Source organism: Microcebus murinus, chromosome 1 (genome assembly GCF_040939455.1).
Source record: "Microcebus murinus isolate Inina chromosome 1, M.murinus_Inina_mat1.0, whole genome shotgun sequence".
In the NCBI taxonomy this organism is placed as follows: Eukaryota; Metazoa; Chordata; class Mammalia; order Primates; family Cheirogaleidae; genus Microcebus; species Microcebus murinus.
Window position 1 is genome coordinate 150813514 of NC_134104.1, and position 18014 is coordinate 150831527.

The 18014-nt window shown below is 42.8% G+C and overlaps 2 protein-coding genes across 3 annotated transcripts in view; both read right to left on the bottom strand.

Annotated features, from left to right (window-relative positions):
* Positions 1-8076: 8076 nt before the first annotated feature.
* Positions 8077-11941, bottom strand: TMEM42 (transmembrane protein 42). 2 transcript variants are annotated; one of them, XM_076006843.1, is made up of 3 exons: positions 11699-11941; positions 9458-9604; positions 8077-8669 (listed from the first exon to the last, which is right to left on the bottom strand). In XM_076006843.1, the coding sequence occupies exons 1-3, from the start codon at positions 11888-11890 to the stop codon at positions 8589-8591; spliced, it is 420 nt and encodes a 139-aa protein (XP_075862958.1). In that variant the 5' UTR covers positions 11891-11941; the 3' UTR covers positions 8077-8588. The 2 variants fall into 2 exon arrangements, with proteins under 2 accessions (XP_075862958.1, XP_012625800.1); XM_012770346.2 differs by having other exon boundaries at positions 8077-8764.
* A 4672-nt stretch (positions 11942-16613) lies between these two features.
* Positions 16614-18014, bottom strand: part of KIF15 (kinesin family member 15) — a 68397-nt gene continuing 66996 nt past the window's right edge. Inside the window, exons 34-35 of the mRNA XM_012770347.3 lie at positions 17870-18001; positions 16614-17195 (exon numbers count right to left, since the gene is read on the bottom strand). Of these exons, the coding sequence (XP_012625801.2) occupies positions 17130-17195; positions 17870-18001 (198 nt within the window). The 3' untranslated portion in view covers positions 16614-17129. The remainder of the gene's footprint in view (positions 17196-17869; positions 18002-18014) is intronic.

The window sequence follows — 18014 nt, forward strand, 5'->3', positions numbered from 1 at the left end:
GGTACACAATGTTATTTATAATAGCCCTGTTTTAGGGGCTATTATAAATAGTACTGCTATGAACATTCTTTTACTAGATTTTGTGTGGACATATGTTTTCATTTCTCTTTCATAAATACCTAGGTGGGGCGAGTGTATGTTTAACTTTATAAGATATTGTCAAACTGTTTTATAAAATAGTTGTACCACTTTGCTCTCCAATCAGCATTTCCACCTGCCCACATCTTCACCAACACCTGCTATTTTCAGTCACTTAAATTTAGTCACTAAATATGAGCTGCCCTAATAAGCTCGCAGCCATCATCTCCTCGCAGTTTTAATTTGCATTTCCTTAATGACCAATGATGTTGAGTATATTTTCATGTGCTTATCTGTCACCTGTATATCTTCTCCTGTGGAGTGTCTGTTTGAACCTTTTGTCCATGTATTATTGAGCTGTTGTCTTCCTAAATTGTAAGAGCTCTTTATATATTCTGGATACAAGTCCTTTATCAGATAAATGTTTGCAAGTATTTTTGCAAGTGTGTGGCTCGCTTTTTCCTTTTATCTCCGTTATTACTAGTCAGGTTGAGACTTTTCATATGTTTGTTGGCTGTTCCAAGTTTCCTCTTTTATAAATTATCAACCCATATGCTTCCCCCAATTTTCTTTTGAGGTGTTTTGTCTTTTTCTTAATGATTTATCAAGTCTGAGGAACTTTGAGAAAAGAAACCGCTAAGATCCCCCTCCAACCATATCCAGCCACCTCCAGCCCCCTCCCTGAGTCTGTGCCTGCAGACTGTGCTGCTCCTGCCCCCCTGAGGGTGGGGCACCTGCATCCTCGCCAAGGCCACCTGTGCATCAGACCCACCTCATGTGCTCAGCCCTCCATACTCTGCACGACCCCTTGCCCGCATTTCCAGCTTTCCCATCAATGTGGGGTCATTGCCATTAACATATACGGATATGTTGCTATTCCTATCTGAACCACACATAAAAAACAAAACCCCAAGCCCCTCTATGCCCCCATCTTCTCTGCCAGCTACTGTCCTAGAGTTCTGCATCCTCTGTAGGAAGACTCCTTAGAAGAGTTATCACCACTTGCTGTCTCCAATTCCTCTTCTCGCCATTCCCTTTTCCCTGTGTTTTAAAAAACTGTGGTAAAATACACATAAATTTTACCATCTCAACCATTTTTGAGTGTACAATTGAGTGGCATTAAGTACATTCATAACGTGCAACCATCATCACTATCCATTTCCAGAACTTTCCATCATTCCAAACTGAAACTCAGTACCCTTTAAACAGTTACTGCCCACCCCTTCTTCCCACCCGGCCCCTGGTAACCACTGTCCTGCTTTCTGTCTCTATGATTTGCCTGTTCTAAGTACCTCACCTAAGTGGAATCATACATGTCCTCTTGTGTCAGGCTTATTTAACTTAGCAAAATGTTTTCAAAGTTCATCCACGCTGTAGCATGTGTTAGAATTTCATTCGTCTTTATGGCCGACTAATATTCCATATATGTATACACCACATGTTCTTTATTCATTTATCTGTTGATGAATATTTGAGGTTTTTCCATCTTTTGGCTATTGTGAATAATGCCGCTGCGTACATGGGTGTACAAATATCTGTTTGAGTCCCAAACTGTCTCCCACAGGTGCTGCACCATTTTGTATTACCATGAACAATACGCAAGGGTTCCAATTTCTCTATACTCTCCAACATCTCTTATTTTCTGGATTTTTGCTTTTATTTTGTTTTTTGATGCTAGCCATCCCAATGGGTGTGAGTGGTATCTTTTTATGGTTTTGATTTGCATTTCCCTCCTGACTAGTGATGTTGCCCATCCTTGGTGTGTTTATTGGCCATTTTTATATATTCTTCAGAGAACTGTCCATTCTCAAAAGTCCTTTTCCTGTTTATAAATTGGGTTTTGTTGTTGTTGTTGATATGTAAAAGTTCATTATATATTCTGGATATTAATCCCTTATCAGATATGAGATTTGAAAATCTCTCCCATTCTATGAATAATCTGTTCCCTCTCTTGATGGTGTCCCCTTTGATGCAGAAAACTTCTTCATTTCGTTGAGGCCCAATTTATTTATTTTTTTTCTTTTTCTGTCTATACTTTTGGTGTCATAACCAAAAAATCATTGCCAAATCTAATGGCATAAAGATTGTTTTCTTCTAAAAATTTTACAGGTTTAGCTCTTATGTTTAGGTCTTTGATCTATTTTCAGTTCAAAATAATCTAATTTGAGTTCAAAATGATCTATTTTTTTTTTATTTCAGGGTATTATGAGGGTACAAACATTTTGATTACATTTTATGTCTTTGCCTCACCCAAGCGAGGGTTAGAGGCATGCCCTTCCCCTCTACAATGCTATGTTCTTTAGTTGTGAGTTTACACCCCTCAACTTCTTAATCCCTGGAGAATATTACTACCATGTGAGTACCACAGTGTTAATCAGTTAGTGCCAATTTGATGGCGAGTACAAGCGGAGCCTATTCTTCCGATCTTGTGCTACCTCACTTTGGATAATGGGCTCAAGCTCAATCCAGGAAAATATAAGAGGTGCTAGATCACCGTTGTTTCTTAGAATTGAGTAATATTCCATTGTATACATGTACCAAATTTTAATAATCCACTCATGAAATTGATGGGCACTTGGGTTGTTTCCACATCCTTGCAATATTGAGTTCATTTTTGTATATCATGTAAGGGAAGGGTCCTACTTTATTCTTTTGCATATGGATATATACTTTTTTCAGCTCCATTTGTTGCAAAGACTGTTCTTTTCTCCATTGAATAGTCTTGACATCATTGAATGGTCTTGACACCACTTTGTCAAAAGGTTTGTTTCTGGGTTCTCCATCTATCCCGTTGGTCTATGTGTCTATCTTTATGCCAGTACCACACTGTTTTGATTCATAGCTTTGTAGCAATTTTGAAATTAGAAAGTGTGAATCCTCTAACTTTGTTCTTTTCCAAGATTGTTTTGGCTATTCAGGATCCCTCGAGATTCCATGTGACTATTAGAATGGGTCTATTTTTGCAGAAAAAAAAAAAAAAACAATGGGCTTTTGATAGGAACTGAAATGTGCAGATTACTTTGGGTAGTATTGTCATCTTAAGTTTTCCAATTCATAAACACGGATGTCTTCCCATTTATTTATGTCTTCCTTAATTTCTTTCAGCAATGTTTTGTAGTTTTCAGTGCACAAGTCTTTTGCCTCCTTGGTTAAATTTATTCCTATGTATTTTATTCTTTTTGATGCTACTGTAAATGGAATTGTTTTCTTAATGTCCTTTCCAGATTGTCCATTGTTAGTGTATAGAAATGCAACTGACTTTTGTGTGTTGATTTTGTATCCTGCACTTTGCTTAATCTTTTTATTGACTAACAGTTTTTTGCAATCTTTAGGCTTTTCTACATATAAGATTATGTTTATAAGATCATCTGTAAACGGAAGTAATTTTAATTCTTCCTTTCTTTGCAAGAATTTGGATGTCCTTTCTTTTTCTTGCTTAATTGCTCTGGCTAAGACTTCCAGTACTATGTTAAATAGAAGTGGTGAAAGTAAGCTTCCTTGTCTTGTTCCTAATCCTGGGGGAAAATCTTTCAGTCTTTCATCATTGACTATGATGTTAGCTGCAGGTTTTTCATTTACAGCCTTTATCATTTTAAGGAAGTTTCCTTCTATTCCTAGTTATTGAGTGCTTTTAACACAAAAGGGAGTTGAATTTTGAGAAATACTGTTTCTGCATCAGTTGAGATGATCACCATTATCCCTTGAACCTAATCCAGTAATGCTCTTGCCCCCATCACTTCTCACAGCTGCTTTTATCACTATTATATCTTTGCTAATCCAATGGCCATTTCTCAGTCTTCAATTTACTTGACTCTTCATCAGCATCAGCCTGGGTGATCACTGACATTTTCTGGAGATGATTTCCAGCACACTACACTTGCCTAGTTATCCTACCTCACTGGCTGTTTCTTCTTACTCAACTTTTTAGTTCTTTCACATGTGCCTGACTTCTAAACAGCGGAGTGCCTAGGCTCAGCCCTCGGTCCTCTTCTCTCTAGAAGATCTCATCCAGTCTATGACTTCAAATACCATCTGTATGCTGAAGACGCCAGACACCTCCTTGAACTCCACACCTGTATGTCCTCCTGCCTATCCAACACTTTTACCTGGATGCATTATTACAAGCATCTTAAAATTAAAAGGTTTAAAACCAAGCTCTTGGTATTTCTGACTAATCAGACTCTTCTGCCAGTCTGCTTCATCTCATTATTGACATCTTCATTGTTCACACTGCTCAGGCCAATACCACGGAGTCGTTATTAACCTCTCTTTCTCTCATACCCACATCCAAGCCATCAGCAAATCCTGTTGGCTCTGCTTTCAAAATGTATTATTTAGTCTGATCACTTCTTATTCCCTTTGCTGCTATCAAAGACCCTCTCTTTCCATCCAGGTGGCCGTAGTGGCCTCCTAAAAGGTTTTCCTGCCTCTGCTTTTGCCCTCTATAGTGTGTGCTCAGTACGAGAGTGATCCCTTTAAGAGATTAGATCGGCTCTTTTCTGCACACTCAGAGTAAAAGTCAAAGTCCTTTTAATGGTCTACAACAGGCCCTGTATTATCTGGCCTCTGTCACATTCTGACCAGGCAATGGATTTTTTGATATGACATATGACCTCAAATGCACAACCAAAAAAAAAAAAAAAATTAGGAAAATGGGTAAATTGGATTTCACCAAAATTAAAAACTTTTGTGCTTCTGTTTAAATGTTTTATTAGTACTACCATTATTAGTCCTAATTTTGTGTCTTGGAAGTAGGAAAGTAGGATGTGCAGGAAGATGTATGTTAGAAATAAAAGTTTATTTCTTTTTTTTTTTTTTTTTGAGACAGAGTCTCACTTTGTTGTCCAGGCTAGAGTGAGTGCCGTGGCGTCAGCCTAGCTCACAGCAACCTCAAACTCCTGGGCTCGAGCGATCCTTCTGCCTCAGCCTCCCGAGTAGCTGGGACTACAGGCATGCGCCACCATGCCCGGCTAATTTTTTTTTATATATATATCAGTTGGCCAATTAATTTCTTTCTATTTATAGTAGAGACAGGGTCTCGCTCTTGCTCAGGCTGGTTTTTTGAACTCCTGACCTTGAGCAATCCGCCCGCCTCGGCCTCCCAAGAGCTAGGATTACAGGCGTGAGCCACCGCGCCCGGCTTAAAAGTTTATTTCTTAAGCCTTGGCTCTAGGCAAAACTTTGATGCAGCCAAGATTCTCCTATGGTTTTTTTCAACACCCACTTCTTCATCTCTCTTCCTTTCCTAGTATTTGACACGTTGACTGCCACACTAGGGAAAAAAAAAAATTCTCTTAGGGATTTTATTATGAAAATAGAATAAAAACTTCTAAAACAAAAGACTCCTTTCTAATTTAATGAAAAATTTGTTATATCCTCAATAAAAAAGTAATGTAAAAACTTGAAAATCAACAATGTAAAAAGTAATGTGAAAACTTGAAAAATAGTTCATTAAGGGTAAAACGTTTTTCTCGACTTATCAGTCTCAAGTGTAATTTAAAGGTAAACAGAAATACAAAAATGAAATTTATTGACTTCATTTAATCCACATTTTTAGAATTAAGTTGTCAGTAGGTAAAGAGACAATGAAGTTGTCAGTAGGTAAAGAGTTATGTAGGCTTCATGAGGCCCTGGGCTCACAATTAGACTAAGTTAAATACAACTCACATGGCAGTCAATGTGTTAAGTGACACACACCCATATGCTGCCTTGGCCTGGCAAGAGTGATCACATTCAAAATTCTCTTCCTTCAGGATCAATCTTTGTCTCTGAGTAGGTGAAGGTTGTGATTTACCTAATTCATTTCACACTGAGGTGAATGAGTGCCCATTTACTAACTTTCTTTGATGTATTTGTACTAACTTTCTTCTTTGTATTTTGGTAGTATTAACCCAAACAAATTTCTAAACAGTGAAATTTCAGGTAATATAACTTAATAAAAATTCTGGAGCAGTGAAAAAAAAAAAAAAAGAAAGGCCGGGCGCTGTGGCTCACGCCTGTAATCCTAGCTCTTGGGAGGCCGAGGCGGGCGGATTGCTCAAGGTCAGGAGTTCAAAACCAGCCTGAGCAAGAGCGAGACCCCGTCTCTACTATAAATAGAAAGAAATTAATTGGCCAACTGATATATATATAACAAATTAGCCGGGCATGGTGGCGCATGCCTGTAGTCCCAGCTACTCAGGAGGCTGAGGCAGGAGGATCACTTGAGCCCAGGAGTTTGAGGTTGCTGTGAGCTAGGCTGACGCCACGGCACTCACTCTAGCCTGGACAACAAAGTGAGACTCTGTCTCAAAAAAAAAAAATAAAAATAAAAAATAAAAAAAAAAAGAAAGAAAAACTTTTGTGCTTCAAAAGATAACTCATAGAATGGGAGAATATATCTGCAAATCATATAACTGACAAGAGACTTCTTTCCAGAACTCTTATAATTCAGTAATAAAAATATAAGTAATCCAGTTTAAAAATGGGCAAAGGTTCTAAATGGGTATCTCCAAAGAAGATATACAAATGACCAATAAACACAGAAAAGATGATACCATTAGTCATTATGGAAATGCAAATCAAAACCACAATGAGACACCACTAGGATGGTTATAATAAAAAAAAAATGGACAATAACAATGTTGGCAAGGATGTAAAGAAGTTGGAACACTCACACTTTGATGGCTGGAATGTAAAATGGTGCAACTGCTCCTTGGAAAGCATCTGGTAGTTTCGTAAGAAGTTAAACACAGTTATTACATAACCTAGCAGTTTCATTCCTAGGCATATACCTAATAGAACTGAGAACACATGTTCACACAAAAACATGTACACAAATGTGCGTAGCAGAAGTATTCCCGATAGCCAGAAAGTGCAAACAATCCAAATGTTCATCAACTGATGAATGGATAAATAAAATGTGGCATATCCACACAGTGGAATATTATGCAGCCATACAAAGGAATGAAGAACTGATATATGCTGCAATATGAATGAGCCTTGAAAACATTATGCTAAGTGAAAAAAGACACAAAAGGCCAAATATTATGTCACCCATTTATATGAAATATCCAGAATAGGCAAATCTATGGAGACACATTAGTGACTGCCAGGGGTCTGGGGGAGGGTAGAATGGAGAGTAATTGCTAATGGGCATGAGTTTCTTTTGTGAGTAAAAAAACGTTCTGGGACTAGAACTTTTGGTTGAATGGTTGAGAATCTTGTGAATATACTAAAATACTACTGAATTGCACACTTTAAAAAATAAGTAAAATAAAAAAGTGGAACAGTTTTAACAATCTCATTCCATCAACTGTGCAGATGGTGGGTCAGGGAGGAGAGCAATGAAGGAATCGCATAGGCAGGGAGGAGGAGCCTAGACAAGACCCCTCTCTCTTACAGCTTCCTGGCCACCAGGTCCCTCTCAACTGCAGGGAATATATGAAAACTTGGGCCTGGAGATCAGGCTCAGGAGAGCTGAGAAGGTCCTGGGACGTCCGGAGGAGCCCCCAGGGAAGGACTGGTGCAGGTGAGTGCTGGGCTTGCAGCTCTGCACTGGGAGAGTGTACAGGCAGCATGTAGACCATTTTCAACTAGAAATTATATTCATGCAGTATAAGATATAAAAAGGCCCAAGGGGATCTGAGAAAGAAAAGCAAAGGGCAGAAAGACCTAAAGGTAAAGCAGGGGGAGGGGAAGACCCCTGGGCCAGTACTTATTGTTTCCTAATAAGTAAAATAAAGCAAGGTCTCCAAAGTAAGGTCAAACTTTTCTCCTTGATAATACCAAGGGAATGGACAGACCCTTTTCAATTTGAAGAGCCCTGGCCTGTGTGACCTCAGGAAGGAAACATGAAATTGGACCCCGGCAGGGAGCAGAGCAGCTGAGAACCATGCTGCGAGTGGAGCTGGTGGGCAGAGCCTCCACGCCCGCCTCCTCCACTCCAGGGACTTGAGCTTACCCTGGCTGCTCCCTCTTAACCCAAAATGGAGGAAAGAATTAAGATTCCATACTTAGTCATTTTAACTTACAAAACAATATTTATTAACCCAGTTTCCCTTCTCCTGCCATAATACGTAGGTGTGACACAGATGGCCGGGTACATTAGCATGGAGTTGTCAGAAAGCCCCCCCAGTCACTGATGTAGAGTTAAGTGACTGGCCTTGGTCAGGCAATAGGACTATAATTACGGTGTGGTTTCAAGCACCATACTCAAAGCAGACCCAGCCCAGATCTCCAGCACCTGCCAAGCTCACTGGGGCAGGCCTGGGAGCACAAGAATCAAAAGCACTGTACAGATGATCAGGAATGCCTCGGGCAGAACACTGCTGTGGTTGTACCCCCCTTACAGAAGCCAGAGCTGTCCATCCTCAAAGCGGCTCTGTCAGAGGCCTGCCTCCCTTGGGAGCAGGGCTGGCCCAAAGGCCTGGCTGGTCTAGCATCTCCTCTTGGCTGATGGTCAGAAGGCTGCACACGTGGGTCCCCTGGGAAGCAGTCCCACACACCAACCCCAGGCTGGGCCGCCATCATTATCTTTCCTGCTGTTCTGTCCAGCCAATTGGTGCTACTGCTGCTTGTGTGGAAGGCTCTTCCAGGTGGGCGGGAGCTTCCTGTGGATCAGCGTGAGTCCGCAGAGGATGAGGAACACTCCTCCCCACCACAACACCTCCTGGCACTCTCCATACAACACATAGCCCAGGAAGGCCTGCGGGTCAGAGACAGCTGTGAGGGACCCAACTTTAGTGGGTGGGCACCACCTCACTCCCCCGGGGCTGACCTCTTTCCTAAGGGGCCCAGAAGGAGAGGTCTGGCACCAGAAGCCTTGGGCTTAAAACTCAGCTGTCACCTTCATCAAGCTGCTCCAATTCACTTCTATCTCACCTGTAGGAGTGGTGAGTCTCACCTGTACCTCCTGCATAGCTCTGGATCCCAGCAAAGGACAGGAGAAAGGCCCAGCTGAGGCACCAGGTAGGCACAGCTGGTACCTGGTGTTCACTGACCCATGCTGGGCTACTAAGTCCTTCTTCCCTCAACTCAAGGCTCACTGGGCTCAGCCCCACCGTGTTAACCTCACATTACAAAGGGAAGAAAGGTCTCTGGAACCTCACTCTCCACATCTCATGCTTGAGAGCACAGGACCCTAGGAGACAGCGAGGCTGCACAGGGACTTTCAAATGAGGACTCCACGCTGGACAGACATCAAGCAGATAGGCTTTTTACACTCAGGTTTTATTCTTATCTAACTAGAGAATTCCTCCATGATTAGAGGAGCAGCCATCTAGGAGCCAAGCCACTGCCAATCCTGTTTCAGTTCCGGTCCTTTTTCCTGTCTGGGATAGCAGGGCCTCCCAGGGGACAACTCACCCAGAACCAGGTTTAGGACCCTCTGGCTACTCACCGAGCTGAGGATGTTTGAAAAAGTCACTGTGACAGATGCAATGGCTGAAGACATGGAGAAACTGAGGCCCCGGCTAAAGAAGGTCCACATCAGGGAATTGGTGCTTGCCATCACTATGATGCCTAAGACGGATAAGCCTACGTTCACCTGCAGGAGAAAGTGTCACTGCAGCCACCCCTGCCCTGGGAAGCAACCTGCGGCTCCCTCCTCACAGCACACCCAGGGCTGCTGGCAACCGGGCCCCTTCTAAGCTTGCCACAGGCCATCTTACAGGTGAAACAAACTCAGAGAAGACACTTATTTGGCCACTTTTATGGCCATGTGACCTTGGGGGAAAGCAAAATGCTAATCTCAAAACCAGTATTTTCTACTGAACAACAGTGCCTTATTGGTCCCACAGTGACCAATGCTTGAAGATCAGTTCCAGAGGGCCACGTAGCTATTGTTCAGTTGGTAGTACTAGTAAGTCAGGGGTAGAGTCCTTACTTCTCCAGATCATGTAAAACAGGTAAAATTAGCCATATCTGTCCCCCATCTGCATTCCCTAATCCTGAGCAAGTCACAGCCCAATCAGGACAACTCCTTATCCATCACCACCCTGGGCATTCTTGAGCTTTACTCTGTGCTACGTCCTGTGCTAACTGGGTTTGTGTGTGTGTGTGTGTGTGTGGTTTTTGTTTTGTTATTGTTTTTTAGGCAGGGTCTTGCTCTGTCACCCAGGCTAGAGTGCAGTGGCATGATCATAGCTTACTGTAGCCTTCAACTCCTGGGCTCACAATCCTCCTGCCTCAGCCTCCCAAGTAGATGGGACTACAGGCATATGCCACTACACCCAGCTAATTATACACATACACGCACACACACACAATTTGTAGAGACAGGGTTTCATTATGTTGACAGGCTGGCCTTGAACACCTGGCCTCATACAGTCCTCCCACATGGGCCTCCCAAAGTGCTGGGTTTACAGGCGTGAGCCATGGTGCCCAGCCCCTGTGCTAAATGGTTTAAATGTGTTCCCATTTATTCCTTAACTTCATTTTACAGATAAAGAACCAAGGACATTTAGCATAACTTGCTTAAAGTGCCACAATGGTGAGAACCACTAGGATTCAAACCCAGGCAGCCCTACCTAGGGAAAACACCACCTGAAACTATTTGACTGGTGATCCCAGGCATCACTCTGAGAGGAAGTTTTGAGAAAAGTGAAGATCTTTAGAAGACTCCTACACAAAGGATATGCAGATCCCTCTGCTTGGCTTCAAGTTAGAAACCTGCCTGCAGACAGGGCCGCTAACTCAGGGCGTTGGACCCATCTAAACATCATACTTATTTCTTGTAACAGTTTCCCAGTGGCTGTCTAGTGTTTTCAGGAACAGTGCTTTCTTATAATTTGCACAAGAGGATCATAGGGGCTGGTAGCAGCATGCTTACATAAAGAGTTATGACCACCTGGTTCCCAACTGAAAAATTTCAGAGCTCATAGAGTCACTCATTTTACCTTAGACCACTGCCCCAAGAATTACACCCAAGAGGATCCTAACCTCAAGCACGGCAGCTCTCACTGGAATAGTCCTAAATAGTCTGAACACTGTCCAGGTCAGGGCACAACCTTAGGCTGGAGATGCAAGGAAACCCCCCTCTACGACTCAGAATAGGAAAAGGCAAAGGGGTACACCTTAGCAGACGTGGGAAGGCAGTTTGGAAGTTTTCAGCGTCAGGGAAATGTCCAGAATATTCTCTCAGTAATTCCTTTATACCAAGGGTAACCCAAACTCCCAATTTCCCTGGCAACAGGGTAGACTGGTCAAAATACCCGTTAATTGAGGAGTAAAGAGATGGGCAACAGGTTTCTCACCTTAAGAGTCACGTGGAGAGAAATGCTCAGGCACAAGGGGCTTAAAATGAGAGGTAGAGGGTGGATGTAGGAGGTGTAGATCTTCCCCGAGAGCGAACTAGCCCAATCGGAGGAAAGATTTTAGGTGCCTGGTAAGGGAGGAGGCCTCAGTCCCCGACGTCTCTTACCGCCTACACTGGACGAGGGTTTGGTGTGATTAGAGTAGAAGGATGCTCTCCCACCCCAGCTGAGCGCAGCGCCGGGACGGCGGGACAGACCGGCGGGGTGAGGCGGCGCCCTGCGCCCCCAACCCCGCCCCCCAGCCCCCCGGGAGCCCCGCAGCGCCCCTCCTCCGCCCATTCCCGCCCTCCCGCCCGCAGCAGCAGCAGCAGTGCCCCCGGCTCGACCTCGCTGCCGAAGGCCAGCTTGGCGGAGGCGGCGGCCAGGGCCCCGAACGCGCCGGCGCACAGGCAGTTGAACACGCCCCAGAAGCGGCGCCGCATCGCGCCCGCCTGGAGGTACGGGGGAAATTCGACGGGGGTGTCGGGGTAGGCGGTAGCTGCCACGGCACCGCCCGGGGGCTGCGGCCTCACGGCCATGGTGCCGGCTGCCACCGCTCGGTGCGCCCGCCGCGCCTGCTACCCACAGGGCCGAGCGAGAGCCGCGATTGGACGGCGGCCTCACGTGACGTGACACTCACGTGACGCGGCACTCACGGAGGCCCATTGGGCTCATTCCCCGGCCTCGGAGGTGCGGGTGGGTGGCGGCGAGTGCAGAGACCTGCGCGTCCGTCTCTCTAGGCGGTGATTTGTGTGTGTGGGAAGACGCCGGGACCAGATTCTGAGGCCGAGTGATACCGTGGTTGCAGTGGTAGAACGTACACTACTGGCTGCCTAGCAGTTTCAATCCTGTCGCTGTGGTCCAACATCGGTTTTTCTAGGAACTTGTTAGATGCTGAATCCCCGACCCCACCTCAAACTCATTGAGTCAATCCACATTTTTTAAATTTTATTAAAACATTTTTTTTGGCCGGGCGCGGTGGCTCACGCCTGTAATCCTAGCACTCTGGGAGGCTGAGGCGGGTGGATTGCTCGAGGTCAGAAGTTCAAAACCAGCCTGAGCAAGAGCGAGACCGGTCTCTACTATAAATAGAAAGAAATTAATTGGAAAACTAATATGTATAGAAAAAATTAGCCGGGCATGGTGGTACATGCCTGTAGTCCCAGCTACTTGGGAGGCTGAGGCAGAAGGACTGCTTGAGCCGGGGAGTTTGAGGTTGCTGTGAGCTAGGCTGTACAACAAAGCGAGACTCTCAAAAAAAAAATTTTTTTTTTAAGAGACGGGGGTTGGGGGGAGGGGTGTCTCGCTATGTTGCTCAGGCTAGCGTCGAACTCTTGGCCTCTCGAGTCGCTGTTCACCGTCCCCAGCCTCAATCTACCTTTTAACAAGACCTCTAGCAGATTCGCAGGTTCCTTCCAGTTTGAGAAGCACAGAATGGAGAGATGCTAGGATGGAGAGATGCTTCGGCAGAGGGCGCTGGAGGGCTCCAGACTAATACAGAGGCCAGCACTCCTGACAAATGAAAAGCCCCCAGATGGGCACACGACAATTATAGAAAATATAGATAAGCAAGAAGAAAATAAGGCCTCCATAGTCACTCCTTCAGGATTAACGTTACTTCTAATCTCCTATGCACTTATATATGGTTAACCTGTTTTCATTTAAAAATTCTATTTCCTTGAAAATAAAGTGTTGAAATGTATAAAGTATTACCTCTACTCTCCAGGAAAGTCAGCTAATAGAGTACCTTTTATAATGCATATTTAGTTATGTATAGTACAAATACTTAAGAATTTTTACACGGTATAGGCCAGGCATGGTGGCTTAGGCCTGTAGTCAGCACTTTGGGAGGTGGAGGTGGGAGGATCACTTGACCTTGAGGCTAGGAGTTTGAAACCAGCCTGGGTAACAGCGAGACGCCATCTCTATAAAAAATAATAATTAGCTGTGCATGGTGGTGCACGCCTGTAGTCCCAGTTACTCAGGAGGCTGAGGCAGAAGGATCCCTTGAGACCACGAGTTCAAGGCTGCAGTGAGCTGTGATCCCACTGCACTCCAGCCTGGGCAACAATGGGAGACCTTGTCAATCAATCAATAATAAATAAATAAAAATTTACATAACATGAGACATTTTAAAAAACAAATGATTTCACAGTGAACATACTGTTCAACAGCATTCTCTTTTTAATTTTTTTCAGCACATTCCTTCCTGTTGTAAGCATTTTCTATTAATCTCTCATTCAGGAATTTTTCATGGAAGTCCTTCCACACCACCCCACTTCTCTCATAGGGTGTTTTTGTGGCTCAAATAAAAGTGTGGATAACTCCATTAACTCCTATGTGGTACAAACTCCCATTTTGCAGATGAAGAATTGAGGCTCAGAGAAGCTCACTGCACCATACCATTGAGCAAAGAGCTGTGTGAACCCCATCTCAAAGATAATCCCCTCTGAAAGCTCTTACCTTACTTTGAACCTCCAGAAAATCAAGTGGTGTTGCATTGATCAACTCTCTGCATGCTTTAAAGAATGTAAAATGAGTTTCTTAGAACAAATCTCTACCTGCACTAGAGATTGAGCATCTCAGAGCCACCTCCTCTGTAAAGCAGTCTCTGCTACTCTCCTGTCTTCACACCAGACCTGTGGTTGTTCCTCTGGTTGTTTGTCTCTCTGCTAGCCTGCAAGCTCCTGGAGGACAGGGACCACATTTTCTTTCATCTCCAGGTCCCCAGTGCATAACAGAGGGCCTTGATTTCTGGTGATAATGGTTGAATAGACACCATCCTCAGACACTGTTGGGAAGTGATTTCTGCCTCTTAGAGGCTCTCCAGTGCATACAAATCACCCAGGGATCTTGTTAAAATGATTCTGATTAGGTCTGGAGTGAGACTGAGATTCCGTGTTTCTTATTAGGCTCCCAGATGGTGCCAATGCTGCTGGTCATCCTCCTGGACCAAATAGCAAGGTTCTAAATAGCTGTTGCCCTCAGTGCATTTAAATGCCTTGCAACATGCTTGCCTCCCTAACAAGGCTCTGTCAGAGAGAAGCCATACACCTCTTATCTTTGTTTTTGCCACAGTGCCCAAAACTGTAACCCACTCAAGTCCTTGCTACAGATGTTTGATTGAATAAACTATGGTTTAATTAAAAAAACAAACAAACTTACTAACAGTAATGTAAGCTAGCTGCCCGAACTGGATCAGTGTGGAGGGAAAGGAATATGCCACCCACATTTATTTAAAAAATCAATTGAAACAAACCACAAAGATGGCTTATGAGCAAAAGATGACCCCTTGGTTCTGGAAGAGTTTTCAAACATCCCGTCACCTTTAAGGGCCAGAAGTCACAACTTAAGAGCCTTTAGGAGCATGGGAGGGAATTTAAAAGTATGAAGCCCCTGCTGTGAGACAGTAGGAATGGGTGGTGACCTAGGGAGTGAATACCTTCTACTTCCTTCTCTCCATATAGCCTTACCTCAGTCTCCCCCCTCCCTCCTTCTTTTTACTGTGTCTGTTTCTCTGCCTCTTCTTTGTTCTGCTCAGTTAAATGAGCACATACTCTGAGCAAGGCCCAGATCTAGGCAACAGTCACCTGGATGCCTAAGATCCCTGTACACCTTGGGTTCTGGCTTTTTGTAAAAACCTCAGCTCTCTCTGTCCTGAGCTGGCCCACAGCCCTGTTTCCTTTCCTTGCTGTGAGTGATGTTATGGGTTGAATTGTCTCTAAAAAGACATGTTCTAGTCTTAACCCCTGGAACCCGTGAATGTGATCTTATTTGGAAATAGGATCAGGTCATCGTGGATGCAATCAAATTAAGATGAGGTCATTAGTGTGGGCCCTAATCCAGTATGACTAGTGTCCTTATAAGAAGAGACAGAGACACAGGGGAGAACACCATGTGACACTGGAGGCAGAAACTGGAGTGATACACCTACAGGCCAGGAACACCAAGGGTTGCCACAACACCAGAAGCTAAGAGAAAGGCATGGACCATGTTCTCCCCTCAAGCTCTCAGAGAAAGTGTAGCCCTGTGGACAACACGTGAATTTGGACTTCTGGCTTCCAGAATTGTGAGAAAATAAATTTTTGTTGTTTTAAGCCACCCAGTTTTATAATCATTTTTTATGGCAGCCCTAGACTGATATAGGCGGTAAGACCTAAGCTATTTCATCACCAGTGTCAATATTCTACACCTCCTACCTCCAAGGCAGATGCAGTATCTGCTCCATCCCTTTCACTAAATTTAAGTTCCTTTTTCATTTCTGGCCCTTAGGGATTTACTATTATTCCTTGAGAGTTCAACTATGCATTAATTTAAAAACTTTTCTTATATAGCTGTATTAAAAGAGGTCTAATTTACAAACCATAAGATGCTCTCATTTTGAATGTACAGTTCAATTTTTAGTAAATCCGTAGAGTTGTACAGTCATCACCACAAAGCAGTTTTAAAACATTTCTACCACCTCAAAAAGTTCCCTTGTGCCTATACAGTCATTCCCACTCCCATGCCCAGCTCTAGTCAACTAATGATTTACTTTCTAGCACTATAATTTTGCCTTTTCTGGACATTTCATATAACTGAAAGCACACAGTATGTGGTCTTTGGGTCTGGCTTCGTTCACTTAGCATATTTTTTGAGATTTATACATGTTGTAGCATATATCAATTTGTCCCTTTTTTATTGCTAAGTAGTATTTCATAATATGCAAAATTGTTCAATAGCATTAGTCATTAGGAAAATGCAAGTGAGATAATACTATACACCCACTAGGGGTGTATAGGATGGCTGTAGTAAAAAATCTGACAATAGCAAGTGGTGATGGGAATGTAATAGGGCACAGCTAAATGGTACATGTGGAAAATAGTCAATGTCTTAAAACGTCAACACACACTTCCCAGATGACCCAGCAATTCTACTCCTAGGTATCTACTCAAGAGATATAAAACATGTCCACACCAAGACTTATACACAAATATTTACAGCAGCACTATTTGTAATATTCCCAAGTTGGAAACAACAGAAATGTCCATTAACTGGTGAACAGATAATGTGGCATGTCCATACTATGAAATATTATTCTCAATAATAAAGAATAAAGTTCTGATACACAGAAGTTACTTGAGGACAGATGCTTTTATCTGTTTTGTCCACTGATGACTAGTGCCTGGCATTTTGTAGGTCTTCATTAAGTATATGTTGAATGAACAAGTGAATAAAAAATGTAAATCACTTCATTCAGTTGCTTATTATTTTTAATCGATTTTATTTTAAAAAATGGCCTTATTTACAGTCATAGAATATGCTCATGAGAATACTTAAAAGAATACAAAAATAATCTATATTAACAAGTTTGCTTCACATACATGCTACTAAATTATCCATCAAATTCACTGCAAGTTTTGTAAGCACCATATTATTGTTAAGCTTCTAAAAGAACCAAAGGAGATTATGGCATTATCTAAGAAAATGATCTGACCAGCATCCACTAGAAACCTTAGCTACAGGCTTTTATTTTTAAAAAGGCAATAGATGTTTCCAGTTAATTTAAAGCCCAGAAATGGGTGGTAGCCACTTAATAAAAGACTCCTGAATGTCACAAGACACATACGGATACAAAATGTTCATTACAAACTTGAGGGTCACCACAGCCATATGCACATTTAATAATTAAGGTCCTTAAATTCAGCTATACTTAGTGGGCAAGAGTAGGTCTTACTTTCAAAACAGGAAAAAAAAATCTCCAAACAAGGTGATGCCTAGGTGAGTTGACCAGAACCTTTAGTATTCATTCTTTTTCTCCTTCTCTTTTAAAAATACATTTTCAGCACGCAATTTTTCTGTCTCCTGGTAAGTAATTAAAAAAAAGGAAAAAGAAAAGGAAAAAAATTATGGCTCTAATTCTTATAGAAAGAGTTATTCTTCCTGGCATACATTAAGTATATATTTCAAATTAAGACTAAAATTTTTCATTTGCAATCTACATAACATTAAACAAGAATCTGAGAATTGAAGAGAATTTAACAGATTGAATTATACTTAGAATAGCAATGACCAAAAAAACTGTTTTTTTTAAATTTTAGAGATAAGGTCTTGCTCTGTCACCCAGGCTGGAGTGCCATGGCATGATCATAGCTCACTGCAGCCTCTAACTCCTGGGCTCAAGTGATCCTCCCACCTCAGCCTCCTGGGTAGCTAGGACTATAGGCCTGCGCCCCCATGCCCAGCTAATGTTTTCTTTTCTTTTCTTTCTTTTTTTTGTTAAAGAGACAGGGTCTCACACTATGTTGCCCAGGCTGGTCTTGAACTCCTGGCCTAAAGCAGTCTTCCTGCCTCAGCCTCCCAAGTCTCTGAGATTACGGGCGTGAGCCACCACACGTGGCTCCAAAATTTTTTTGAATTCAGGAAGTTCCCTGAAATAAGCTATTAGCCAATTTAATAATTAAATTTTAATTTAGTTTTAATAAAACAATAATTTTTAAACCAGAGTGAATTTATTCAGAATAATTTTCAGAGTTTACCTCAGTAAGTCTGACATTTTCCTTCTTTAGCCGCACTACATACTGAATCTTCTGATGTAGGTTTTGGTGACCTACCAATTTTCCATTTTCCTCAGCGAGATACTCCACCTGTTTCCTTAACATATCCAACTCCTGCAGGCAAATC